Raw genomic sequence first — 12,449 nt, 5'->3', positions numbered from 1 at the left:
GCTTGTCACGCCTGAGTGGACTGGCTTTTGAGGTTAGGCTGCATCAGATTAACCAGGTGTTCCAGATAGAATGCCATATATATTAACTTTAGGGTCTATCTCTGTGCTTATATATGCCAAGTCTTGTAATGAACATGCAAGATGAACCACAGAAATTCACTATGAATATCATAGCAATCCCCCTTTACAACTAGTTGCTCAGAACATGAGCTAATGGTGGCACCCGCATTCACAGCGCACTGATATGCTCATGTCCACCTCTTCCACCCGACTTTATGGGTTTAGAGGACCATGTGTGAAACAGGGTTGTCATCAGACTGTACACTATGTTGGTGCACTCTTATTCCTTCACACACACGAGTATTCAACAAATATAAATCCTGTTTTCACATTCATAGTGCAAACAAAACTGCTTAACACAAACCAACCAACTCACTCTTATTGAAGACTCGAATATTTAGAGATCTGGTCAACTTTAAACGGCAGTTTTTAAACTTATTATTATTACCTACAAGAATCCAAAGGTTGTGTTTCAGAATCAGAATCAGTTTTATTACCAAGTATGTTTCCACATACAAGGAATTTGTGCTGGTGTTTGGTGCAAACAGTAACATAAATAGACTTTGGGTAAAATAAGAGTAGAATTTACAAGTTAAAAATTAAGATTAAGATTAAAATAAAATTAAGATAAAAAATATACAACAAAGATATTTGCAATAATGATAAAGACATGGGGAATGTAGTGCAAAAAAAATATAGACAATGTAAAAACTATATAAATATAATCTGTATAGACATTTACACTGTGCATGTGACGGGAATGAGCAGTAGTTCCACAGGGGGTTTGTGTATGATCCGCTACATTGGCATCAAAGATCCAAAAGCTTTATTGCCATATGCAGAAATAACAGAAATAAACAAGTAATTAATGCAATGAAATCCTGTCTCTATCCTGATGCCATGAGCTATTGAAAAAATCAGAAAAAATATACTAGAACCTAAGAAATTAAAATAAGTTAAAAAGAATAAGAAAAGAAATAGATGTTATTTTGTAAGGCACTGTATGCAGACACACGCCTGCAGTGCGGCTGCCGGCCTGCAGGGGGCGGCGTGGCGCCGGCTCGCCTCCTTCATGTACGCGGAGAAAAATGGCGGTGCGGAGCTGCGGAGCTGCGGAGGCTGAGCTGCTGGCAGTTTGAACACAACACACGGGCACACAGTCGCCGCGGCCGGGGCCACCGTGTCGGGAGGGCAAGGTTAACCTCCGAACCGGCGGAGAACTTCATCTATTCTGTCCCCTGGAAGCGAGGGGCGAGGAGCCGAGAGAGGAGCCACGAAAACAAGTCATGAACGGGGTAAGTTTGCGTGTCGGCGCATCGCAACCAAACATCGGCGAAGTAGCTCACACGAAAGCGAGCTAAAGTGGATCATTGCTTTATTTCAGAAACGAGACCGGCGTGTTTTTTCGTGTGTGGCTGCGTTACGGAAGTCAGTATCACACTTACGGGAGGTTTCACTGCGTTAGTGCGGTTACAGTCGCTCCGGATGGGGCTTTTTGTGGAGGAGCGCTCCACTAACATTAGCTAGGAGTCGGCGGTACATGTGCCCCTCCGCCGGGGACGGGAGGAAAACAGTGCTTTCTCACATTACACGGCGCAAACAAACACATGCATCTGTGCTTTAGGGGGTTGCAGTTAAAAAAGGGTATTTTAGTGTGTTTAGTTTGTCTCGTAGTAAAGAGCCTGCAGGCCTGTCTGCACCCTGACTCCTGATTTAAAGGGAATGACTGGAGAGCTGGTGTGGGTGTGGAGCCAGCATGGTCCCCTCCTCAGGGCCCCTCCCACACCACCGGTGGAAAATACATTCAGTGCTGCGTTCAAATACAGTTACAAGGCAATTTTACGTTTATTTTCTTATGTTACTTCATTGATTTGCTTTAATTTTGTCATGAAAAAACCCCACATATGATATTAAAGTTGAATGGGGAAATGGAAGCATACAACAACATGACATCCCGTCTAACCCATGTTAGAGGTCTTTTATGTCAAGTCATTGGCATTAAATGTTCTAAAGGCTGAAGGAGCCTTTTAGGATGAGAGGTGGGACATCTCTCGAGCAGGTCCCGTTGCCTTTGTGTAGCTCTTAGAGACAGAGATGACGGAGGGTTGAGGTGTGAGGAAACCGCTGAAAGCCACCTTTAGAGGAATGCATGTAACACGGTCCCTGTTGACATGATTGCATCACATTTCTGCAGATTTTACAGCTGCACATTACTGCTGCCCATAATATCCCTGTTGAAACACCAGCCAGTTGAGCAGAGAAGCTCCATGCTGCACCAATGAAACCTCATTCAGAGTCACTGAGATCTTTTCCTCTTCCCATCTTTGGGTCTGCTCAGTATTTTTATACCTGCATGACTGGATGTTAACTGCTGACTTGTGCCGTGCAGTTCACCTGTGTTTGTTATGTTTCTCCACTCATGCATTCAGGTTTTTTTCTTTAATTTCTCGCCCGTCTCCATCTACACGCTGCAGGATATGTTTCAGTGTCTCTTTTATGTTCTTTGCAGCTTTTGTCTTGGTTTTTGTCATATTGGGACACGCTGTGTTTTATGACATCTCTTGGTCTGGAGGCAGGTTGGAGCAGGTGTAGGGGACATAATGTATATGTTGAGTGGTAATATCCGACTTCTACCTTTATCAGGTTCCGGTAGTGTTCATTTTAAAGGAATCATTTGTCGTCCTGGGAAACCTATTGACTGTCTTTCCAAGAGTAAGATGAGACATCTGTCAGAGCTTTAGAGGTGATGCTGGCCAGATGTTGTCACCTTTGGACAGAGCTAAGTTACCTGATGCTGCAGTTGAGTGAATAATCCCTGAAATGTTCCTCTTACTTTCCCAGAGCATATTCAAGTCGCACAATAACCTCTTTTCTCCCCCTTTCTCTCTGCAATCACAGGATATTGTATGCAATTCAGTCACTGTCTTAAGCTGCACCAAGTCCGCATCACCCGGTCAGGACGAAAACACGATCAAGCTGACACAGGAAGGGAGGTGCCCTGCAATAAGCTCCCAGCAAAATGATGTTCAGAGGCAGGGAGAGGGTGAGTGTAAGCTCTGCTGTGGCTCTACGTGGTTTTAGCGTGTAATCACTCCACAGGAGAGCAAACAGATCGCTGTTTCTTTTTATATTTCAGCAGATTATGTAAGAGTAGAAGAACAAGAAACACATGAAAGTTGTTTTTTTTCATTCACCCTTTCCTGATTCCTCCCAGGTAGGAGAACAAATACCATCAGCACTATACCAAAAGCCTCGAAGAGCCAGTGTTCACCCTGCTGGTCAGATGAACAACCGTCACCTCCGCAGCTCTACTGCTCTCAGACCTGCCTTCGTTCCCCTGCCGAACCCTCCCTGCCTCTCAGCAACAGCCTGTGTCACAGTCTTCTCCTCACCGACAACAGCAGCGCTCTCCACAGCCGCCAGAGGAGAGGCGTCCGCCACCAGAGGAGAGCGGCCCGCCCCAAGGTCGAAGGAAAGAAACCACCTCGAAGAATGTACGCACGATTCATTTTTATATCCCGCCGCCGTGGCACCGCGTCATCACGCTGGCATCTATGGCTCTTCTGAAGATATTTTGAAACACTATCAAATAACATAATAGTGTGATGGTTGTTGACGTAGTTGTGATACTTGTTGTATTCTCTTTTTCCACTAAAGTGCAGCCGGGAAAAACTCCCAAAACCGAAAGGTTACCGACTACTACCCAATAAGACGAAGCTCAAGAAAAAGTGAAACAGAGCTAAAGGTAAGATGAGATTATATTTTATTCCATATAACAGCTTATTATATGAACTGGGATACCTGTTTAATTAAATTTGGACCAGATATTACTGTATTGGCTTGAATATGTTTTTTTTGAGGGGGGGGGTTACTTTTGAAAAAGTGGGGGTCTCATCAGAAAGGGTTACCTTAGTTTGTTGGCTGGACTGCAACACAAAAATAAAGACGGACGTAGCCTCCATAACGTCGCCCATAGGTTTACGCTCCCTAAGATATAACCCCAACCTCACCTCAACTGGTTATCTTTGTAACACGTGACCATAACCTTACCTAAGACCCCTTTAAAGGGGGGAAAGACTTTGACCGCAAGGCCAAGACGGAATCATCTGAAAAAAGCTAAGAGCCAGAGAAAAAATAATCTGACAGCTTCCAAGAGCCCAAGAAAAGAGCGTGAGTATGTAACTGCACTTGAAATATCGGATAATAAAAACTGAACCTCATCCCTGGACAAGGATCATGAGGAAACTTTCCTCCCTACTCTGATAAAGAGTCGAGTTGTTGAAAAAAAAGATGGGGGAGGGTTTGTTTTTTTTATACTCAGATTTTGCTTGTTTGAAGTTCACATTGTTTCTATTCCCAACAGGGATGTTTTATATTCGCGTGTTTGTGTGTGAGAGAGAGAGAAATCCAGTCTGCTGTTTTTCAGTAAAACCTCCTCATTTCATTTTGTTCATTTCATTTTGTTATCAGTGTGAAGAGAAGAAGGTCATAGACGATCTCATCACAAAGGGAATAGAGGAAGGAATGGAGGTACATTGAGTTTTCTGCCTCCGTCTCTAACGTCTGTGGCGTGTTTCATGAAGCAACATTAACCACTAAGCCAGGGTTATTTTTAACAAACTCTTCTAATAATGCAGGTTTAAACAAGTTTAGATAATGTCGTCTGGATGTTTTATGTGTAGTAGCCCTTTGTGAATTGACATGATCTACGCTTCATGTATGGAAACTGTGTTTTAAAGTCATGAATGCTCAGTTTTTTAACCAGGCAAAATTTAGCCTTTTAATCCTGGTTTATTTAGTCAGGCTCAGTCAAGCCAGGCTTTTACAATAACCCCTGCTTTTCTAAAACAAACATGAACAAAGATCAGCTGTGTGCACCAGCAGTATTCTACAAGTGAGCCAGCTTGTGTGTCCTCACAGAAACCCTCTCCCATGTTTTCTTTTTAAAGGTGCAGCACATAGAAGGAAAGGGGAGAGCAGTGTTTGCCACTCGGTGTTTCCAGAAAGGCGAGTACGTGGTCGAGTACCACGGAGACCTGCTGCAGATCACTGACGCCAAAAAGAGGGAGGCCGAATACGCCCAAAACCCTGCCACTGGCTGCTACATGTACTACTTCCAGTACCTCTGCAAAACATACTGGTGTGCATTTCTACTTTTTTTTTATTATCAAGCCATTTTATTACTGGACCTTTAAATGCAGATAAAGATGTGGCTCTTGAATGGACACCTAGTTTCTACTGGTAAATGTTAAATGTTGACAGACGGTTACAAAACATCACAAATAAAAACAGTTTTTTTGATAGGAGACCTTTTATTTGTTCAGTTCATACTTCACAATGAAGACAACTGTGAAATATTCTTGTCGCATGTTAAAAAATGTCCTCTGAAAATTTGACTTTTGACCAGTAACCTGACCAAAAGTGACCTGAGAAATAAAAGTGTCCTAAAATGTAAAGTGCATACATTTTTGGAAAAGAACAGAAGAAGAAAAACAGCTGCTTTACAAGTTTCAGCCCTTTCAGCAGTACAGTGACAAATTCATGCCTTTACGAGTAATGCAGAACTTCATTGGAAAATGTTGAAATTTAGAGATGCTGTTCAGTTGATCATTGATCAATGTGTTTTTGTTTTAACAGCGTGGACGCCACAAAAGAGACTGGTCGAATGGGTAGGTTGATAAATCACAGTAAAAATGGAAACTGCCAAACCAAACTCCACGACATCAACGGTGTCCCTCACCTCATCCTCGTCGCCTCTCGAGACATTGACGAGGGCGAGGAGCTGCTCTATGACTATGGAGACCGCAGTAAAGCCTCCATCGCAGCTCACCCATGGCTCAAATACTGATTGAGGGGACCTCCAAAAAAAAAAAGGGAAACATACAGTAACACTTGTGTTTCCTATTTGCTAGTGTACAAAATGCCTTAGAAACAGAATGTGTACCCTTTATGTTCCAGTATTAACGGCGCTGGATGGGTTTAGTAACTGTTAACGGGGCTGGGGGGCGGTTGATCGAACACTTATCACATTTCAATTGAGGTCCATCTGCCTTGTCAGATGACATCTGTACTTTTATTTATATGTGTATATGAAACATTCTGGTTGTTTTGCAGCACATTTATTTTGTACATTTTGTATTACCTATAGAACAGTGCTTCTACAGCATGCAGGTGGTAGATAATGCTCTGCATTTTTATACTGCTTTTTCTTAATTAGTGGTTAGATACTTAGCAATACTTCTATTTATGGCCCCAGAGCCCTTTTGGATCAGCGAGAATTATCAGATGCAAATTACAAACCCTTTTTAAAAACATGTTCTGTCAGAGTGGAATTTAATTTCAGCCATTAAAACTCACACAGAGTGTAATAGTTTACCACACTCATGGTTCACTTGGCACTGTGGGTATTTGACACTGGATTATACTTTTTTTTATTATACGTTTTAAACAGTCTTACAAGATTACACAGGAATACAGAAACTGCTCAAATGAATTTTGTTTGGGTTTTTTTTCTTAACACATATAATATTTTTTTAATATTTAAGATCATATTTGAATTAAATGAATTAAATTCAGGAAACTCCAGTTAATTTAATGTTCCGTTTCTTTGAATATATATGAAAGTTGATTATAAACCAGTGAGTGACACACTGATACAAACGGACTCAACCATTTAAAGATGGTTTGAATTTCTAACACCTACACTGATATGATCATGTCATCAGTGTTTTCATTAGTCGGGTCTCTTTTAATTTCACCTGCGTATGAATTCTTCACCCGGTGACACTGTCTGTATTACTGCACTATGTAAATATATTTATTTGTTTGCTGTTGCAAAGTCAAAGGCGGTTTAAAGGAGTAGTTTGACATTTTGGGGAAAATATTTTAGTTTCATTTTTGACAGTTAATTTACTTTAAGTTCAGTCTGACATTCATGTCAGTAATTATTGTGTTTACGTTTTGGAGGAGTTGATTAATTCCTGTTACGTTCTGTGGCTGATTTACTTTGAATCCAAATCCTCCAGTCTTCTGTCCAGTCAAACACAAAACACACAGTAAACATAAAAATTCTTCTCTCATATGAACTGTTCATACACATCACAAAGCTATGACCAAATAATTATTTTATAGGAAAAATACGCTCAGTGTTCACTTTATTAGGTACACCTGTAGTCTCAGCCATGAATTCTAACTTTACAAAGGTAATAATGTTCAGAGAGCTGTCAGTTTAACAATGTTTATTATTGAGGTTGTAGTTTGTAGTGTTGAGATTACATTATATCGAGGGGTGTTTCTCATGATTAGCCCATCTAATGCAGTCCAGTTCATCTGCAGCCTTTATAATAAACATGGAGCTGAATTATCACCTTTCAGACAGTATCAGCAAAAACTGAACAGTGTAATATAAAAATGTAGATTTTATGGCAGATCTGTTGTGTTAGGTTAAATTTGTTTAAACAAATTAATGGTATACATCGATGTACCTAATAAAGTAGCCAGAGAGTGTAGTGTCTGAAGTGCTGAAGTGTCTTTGTTTTTTATCTGTTATTGCATGTCAAGCTTACTGAACTCAACCTCAGTCTTATTGTTGTTATCACTGTAGTGGGGGGAGGGGCAGCTTTATTGGAATGCAGCTTCACTTGTTTTCAGGGGAAACAGCCCAAGTGTTTCCAAAATAAAAGCATCCAGTCTTTGGACAGAGCCAGGCTAGCTGTTTCCCCCTGTTTCCAGTCTTTATGCTAAGCTAAGCTAAGCTAAGCTAACTGCCTCCCAGCTGAAGCCTCATATTTAGCGTACAGATGTGGGCGCAGTGTCATTTCCCCAAATGTCAAATTATTCCTTCAAAATAAGACAGGCTAAAGCATCAGCTGGAAAACCACAGTTTTCCACAGTAAACAGTTTTTGACAGAGGTCTTGAAAATGTCAGATAAATATCACATTTAGGGACACGAACACCAAACATCAGTGTCTGCAGCCATGGGTTTGGTGAACTGTTGCACTCCTGGTGAATTTTGCAGATTTTCTACACATCCGTTCTCGTTGAACACAAAGTTGTTGCACTGTTCACCACCAGATATTATTCCACGTGAGGAGTGTTCAACAGCTGAACTGCCAACAGGTCATTTTTCTACTTTATATTTTAGTAGCTTTTTCAAATCTGTTCTCCATGAATTGTAGCTGAAAGGTCCAAGAGTTCTGGCAGTTCCGCTCCAGTCTCACACTTTAAATGGTTTTTCCTTTTTTTTTTGTTTGTTTGATTTATCCAGAAAATCACTGAGAGATAAATGATCAGTTTTTTAATCGAATTGTTATGAAGTGTGTTCAGTGTTTTTTAGTCAGTTTCTAATTCTGAACTTGTTTATACTTGGTTTGACATAAATCACATGACATTGGTACTTCATGGGCCTGCAATGATATTTTTGACTTTTTTATTTTGATTTATTCTCAATCTATTAAACGCCCATCATCATTTCTCAAAGATGAAGGTAACATCCTCGGATGTCGTGTTTTGTCCGACCAACAGTGCAAAACCTAAAGACATTCTGTTCAGTTCAGTAGAGACTGTTTGACATTTTCCTTATTTGGTTGAAAAATCATTGAAACGATTAATCGATTAGTTTCAACTTCAACAATACAGACTCTAATTTCAGATTTAGAAGTATTTTACCTTGAATAATCTTTGATATCAGAGAAAAATGGCCACCTGCAGTTCAGCGGTTGTGATTTTTGATCCTTGCTAACCAACACATTAGACAGGTAACAGTAGAATCCTTTTATTTTATCACCTGGGAGCATTTTAAAAGGATAAGGCTGGTGATATTTTACATTTCTGTTACTGTCAACGAGTCAAATGAAAAGACAAAACCAACAGTGCGTCAGCCTGACCCTCAATACTCTGTGACTTCTGTAAAGTTTCCTCAAACAGCTGCTCACTGTAGAAATTTCAGCGGCGGATTAATCCACATTTGGCACTGTAGTGAGTTTTTGGGGCTGAGTCAACAGGGTGTGTTCGTGGTGATGAAGGAACATGTGACCCAGTGACACAGTTTGACTCACTGATGTTTCTGTGGCTCAGGAATCAGATTCATCAGGCTGTGACACACACACACACACACACACACACGTTAGTAGATACCTGCTGGTCGTGGTCTTTTCATGGGATTCGTTGACAGTCAGATAAATATTGATTATCACCAAACTTCACTCATCACTCAAGGTCAAAGTCATTATTTGAATTTATTGGTTCAGTACAAGTCTGATGAATTCAAATGTGTTTGTTCTGACACCAAACTTTTCTTTTTTTGTGTGTGTCTCCCACTGAAGTAGCAGATTAAAACAAATACACACCAGTTTATACATGATGTGCATCTTCATGTTTTCTAGCAGGACAACACATTTTCATTCATGTAGATGTGCAGCACTTTCTTCTTCTCGTAGGTGCTGTTTGAATTGTTGCTTGTATTATGTCAATTTTAATAGGAATTTTTTATTCTGAGTTTGGTGTAGTTATTCTGGGGGATCCTGGGGCTCAGTCTTAAAGGAATATGAACATTGTGGATAAAACGCTGAGAGTAGATGAAATGAGAAGGTTATTTATTTACACCCTCTGAATTTCATTTCTTTTTTTTTTACTTATTTGTAGCAGCTCTGCCTCAAACTTGTGCTGACTCGGGACCTGACCAAACGTTCTCTCTTTTGAGACATTGCTAAGATTTTCCATTAAAGTGTTTCAAAATCATGACAGGACGACAACACGTTTCCCACATGTTCAGTATATTATTGAATCCCTGCATTGATGTTTTTTAATCTTAGTCAAAAACTGTTGGAAAAAGTATCATCAGTGTTCAAACCGTAAACTCGTGTGAGGAAGTAAGTTTCAGGAAATGTACTGTGTGTAAATCATGAAAATACATTTGAACTTCCCTCTCAACACTTCCCCCACCACCTCTAACAGTAGCATTGTGTCACAAGTGTGAAATCTTTTCATATGAGCCTTTCTCAAACAAATGTGTTACCTTTTGGATTATTTCATTTTTTTGTAGAACTAATGCAATAATACCTGAGGGGCAAAACTGACCTGTTGGCCATTTTAGGACATAATAGATCTTTGCTGTTGTAGCGTTGAATAAATCTTAATGCTGGGGTCGATGAATAAAGATGTAATATGCAAGTAACAGGAGTGACCATCTGATTTGTTCTTCTATTCAAATAAATAATCACAAGTTTAAAAATGTGTTAAACATTTCAAAACACAGTGTAACTAAAGCTTCATTTCACTGGTTAGTGGGATAAAATGTGAATTATTAGACACTCGCTGAGCACTTTATTAGGAACACCTGCTTATTCATATAGTTATTTATTTGTTTTATCTGTCTTCAAGAAACTTTATTTGTCCCCAGGTGGGGATTTAAATGACACATACAGATAAGAAAAACACAAATACACAAGAAGAACACACAACCAGTGCAAGACAAACTGTACACATAACGAAAAACTACTGAAAAAGTGAAGAAACAACATCAACAGAAAGATAAAAAACTCAACATTGCAAAACAAAACCTGTAATATAATGAGAACATGGGAGAGTGACAGCGACATATAAATAGCTGACTGACTGTACATATTTTGATTAAAATACACAATGTAAACATATTTAATTGTAGCATAGATGCTACTTTACAGCCCTTATCCTGTCAGCCAATGATGTGGCAGCAGATTCAGGTAAGGAGCTTCAGGTAGTGTTCACATCAAACATCAGAGTGAGGAAAAAATGTGACTTTGACGTCTGATCTTCTGGATTTTCACACACAACAGTGTCTAGAGCTTTTACTCAACTGGAGCCAAAATATTTAAAAAAAACATCCAGTATTTCTCTTATTGATGAGAGAGGTCAGAGGTCAGAGGAGAATGGACAGACTGGTTGGAGCTTGCAGTCACTCAGATTACCACCCTTTACAACTGTGGTGAGCAGAAAAGTTTCTGAGAATGAACAACAGGTCGAACCTCGAGGTGGATGGTCCACATCAGGATCCACCTCCTCTCAGCCAAGAACAGAAACCTGAAGCGACTGGAGGGTTGAAGACCAGAAAAACACAGTCGGGTCTGATGGATCTGGATTTCTGCTGAGGCAGCAGATGGTCGGGTCAGAATCCATGGACCCAACCTGCTTTGTGTCAACAGTCCAGGCTGTTGGTGGTGTTTTGTTTGGGCCCTTAACACCCATCAATCATGGTTTGAAAGCCTGAGTATTGGTGTTTGACCCTGTTCATCCCTTTATGGCCACAGTTGACCATCTTCTAATGGCTACTTCCAGCAGGATGAAGCTTTTCAGTGGCCTCCACAGTCTCCAGCTCTGGATCCAGTAGACCACCTCTGGGATGTGGTGGAACAGGAGAAGGGCGGCTTGAATGTGCAGCTGACAGATCTGCAGAAATGATGTGATGCAGTCAACACGGAGCTCGGTGTGTGGTAAAAATAACAGCTGTCAGGATACCTCAGCCTCTGTTGGCCTGATTTTGACCTCTGGTTGTTTTCATCTGTCTCTTGTGAGTCACCAGAGCCTGCAGGTTTAAAACCAGCCCGGTCCTCACTGCAGTTCATGTTCATCTGGATGTGAAACCTTCAGGGTGAAAAGTCATTTCTGTTGTATTTTAATTGTTGGTTGTGTTTATACTCACTTCATTTTTTGACCCTTCATTCTTTGTTTTTAGAGGAACCCATGCTTAACTTTTTTGGATAAATACATAAATAATAATAATTTTTCACTAATGGGGGAAAATAACATCTTTACATCTTAAAGAAGCTTGTTTTGTCCATCAAAAATTCAGTTTATTGTCTCATAAAACACAACGGAGAAGCTGGAACCAGATAATATTTTACTATTAATCAATTACCAAAGTAGTTGCTGATAATTTTTTCTGTCAATCAACGCATAAATTGATTGACGGTTTCAGATCTAAACATTTATAAAAGCAATCAGATAATACAGCCCAATACATTTACCAGAGCTGTGTGAATAGTAATTCTTACTCTTTCATGTAATGTTGATTCATAACTTTAATCATTTGATTTGAATCTGCTTGAGGATTGGATGACATATTTTAGTTAAGGCTAGAGTTAAATTTTGGTTATTAGTAATAAAAATAGAGGATTCATATTTTATTGGTACAACATGGAGAATTTAGGTGCAATATTTTTGTTACTGTTCTTACTTCTGTGTTTATTTTAGGTACAAATCCACTGTAAGATCAGGCTCAAGGCTCCAAATGTTCATTCACATATTATTTCTTTACATCTGTGTGCACAGTTTTCTAGCTGTTCATTCTCAGTGACTGGATAAACTGTTCCTGTATTTTAAACCATAGCCAGTGAAACCTCTGGGTTCTGAT

At 39.9% G+C, this 12,449-nt stretch overlaps 1 protein-coding gene across 1 annotated transcript; it reads left to right on the top strand.

Annotated features, from left to right (window-relative positions):
* Nucleotides 1-1,110: 1,110 nt before the first annotated feature.
* kmt5aa (lysine methyltransferase 5Aa) lies at nucleotides 1,111-10,235 on the top strand. The gene is made up of 7 exons (XM_071466682.1): nucleotides 1,111-1,355; nucleotides 2,959-3,103; nucleotides 3,275-3,554; nucleotides 3,718-3,805; nucleotides 4,531-4,590; nucleotides 5,010-5,200; nucleotides 5,698-10,235. The coding sequence occupies exons 1-7, from the start codon at nucleotides 1,347-1,349 to the stop codon at nucleotides 5,906-5,908; spliced, it is 984 nt and encodes a 327-aa protein (XP_071322783.1). The 5' UTR covers nucleotides 1,111-1,346; the 3' UTR covers nucleotides 5,909-10,235.
* The last annotated feature ends 2,214 nt before the right edge of the window (nucleotides 10,236-12,449 follow it).

The sequence above is a fragment of the Trachinotus anak genome, unplaced genomic scaffold (genome assembly GCF_046630095.1).
Source record: "Trachinotus anak isolate AG129_WGS33_773 ecotype Australia unplaced genomic scaffold, CSIRO_AGI_Tana_v1 ptg000028l, whole genome shotgun sequence".
In the NCBI taxonomy this organism is placed as follows: domain Eukaryota; kingdom Metazoa; phylum Chordata; class Actinopteri; order Carangiformes; family Carangidae; genus Trachinotus; species Trachinotus anak.
This window is presented reverse-complemented; position numbering and strand designations above follow the sequence as displayed.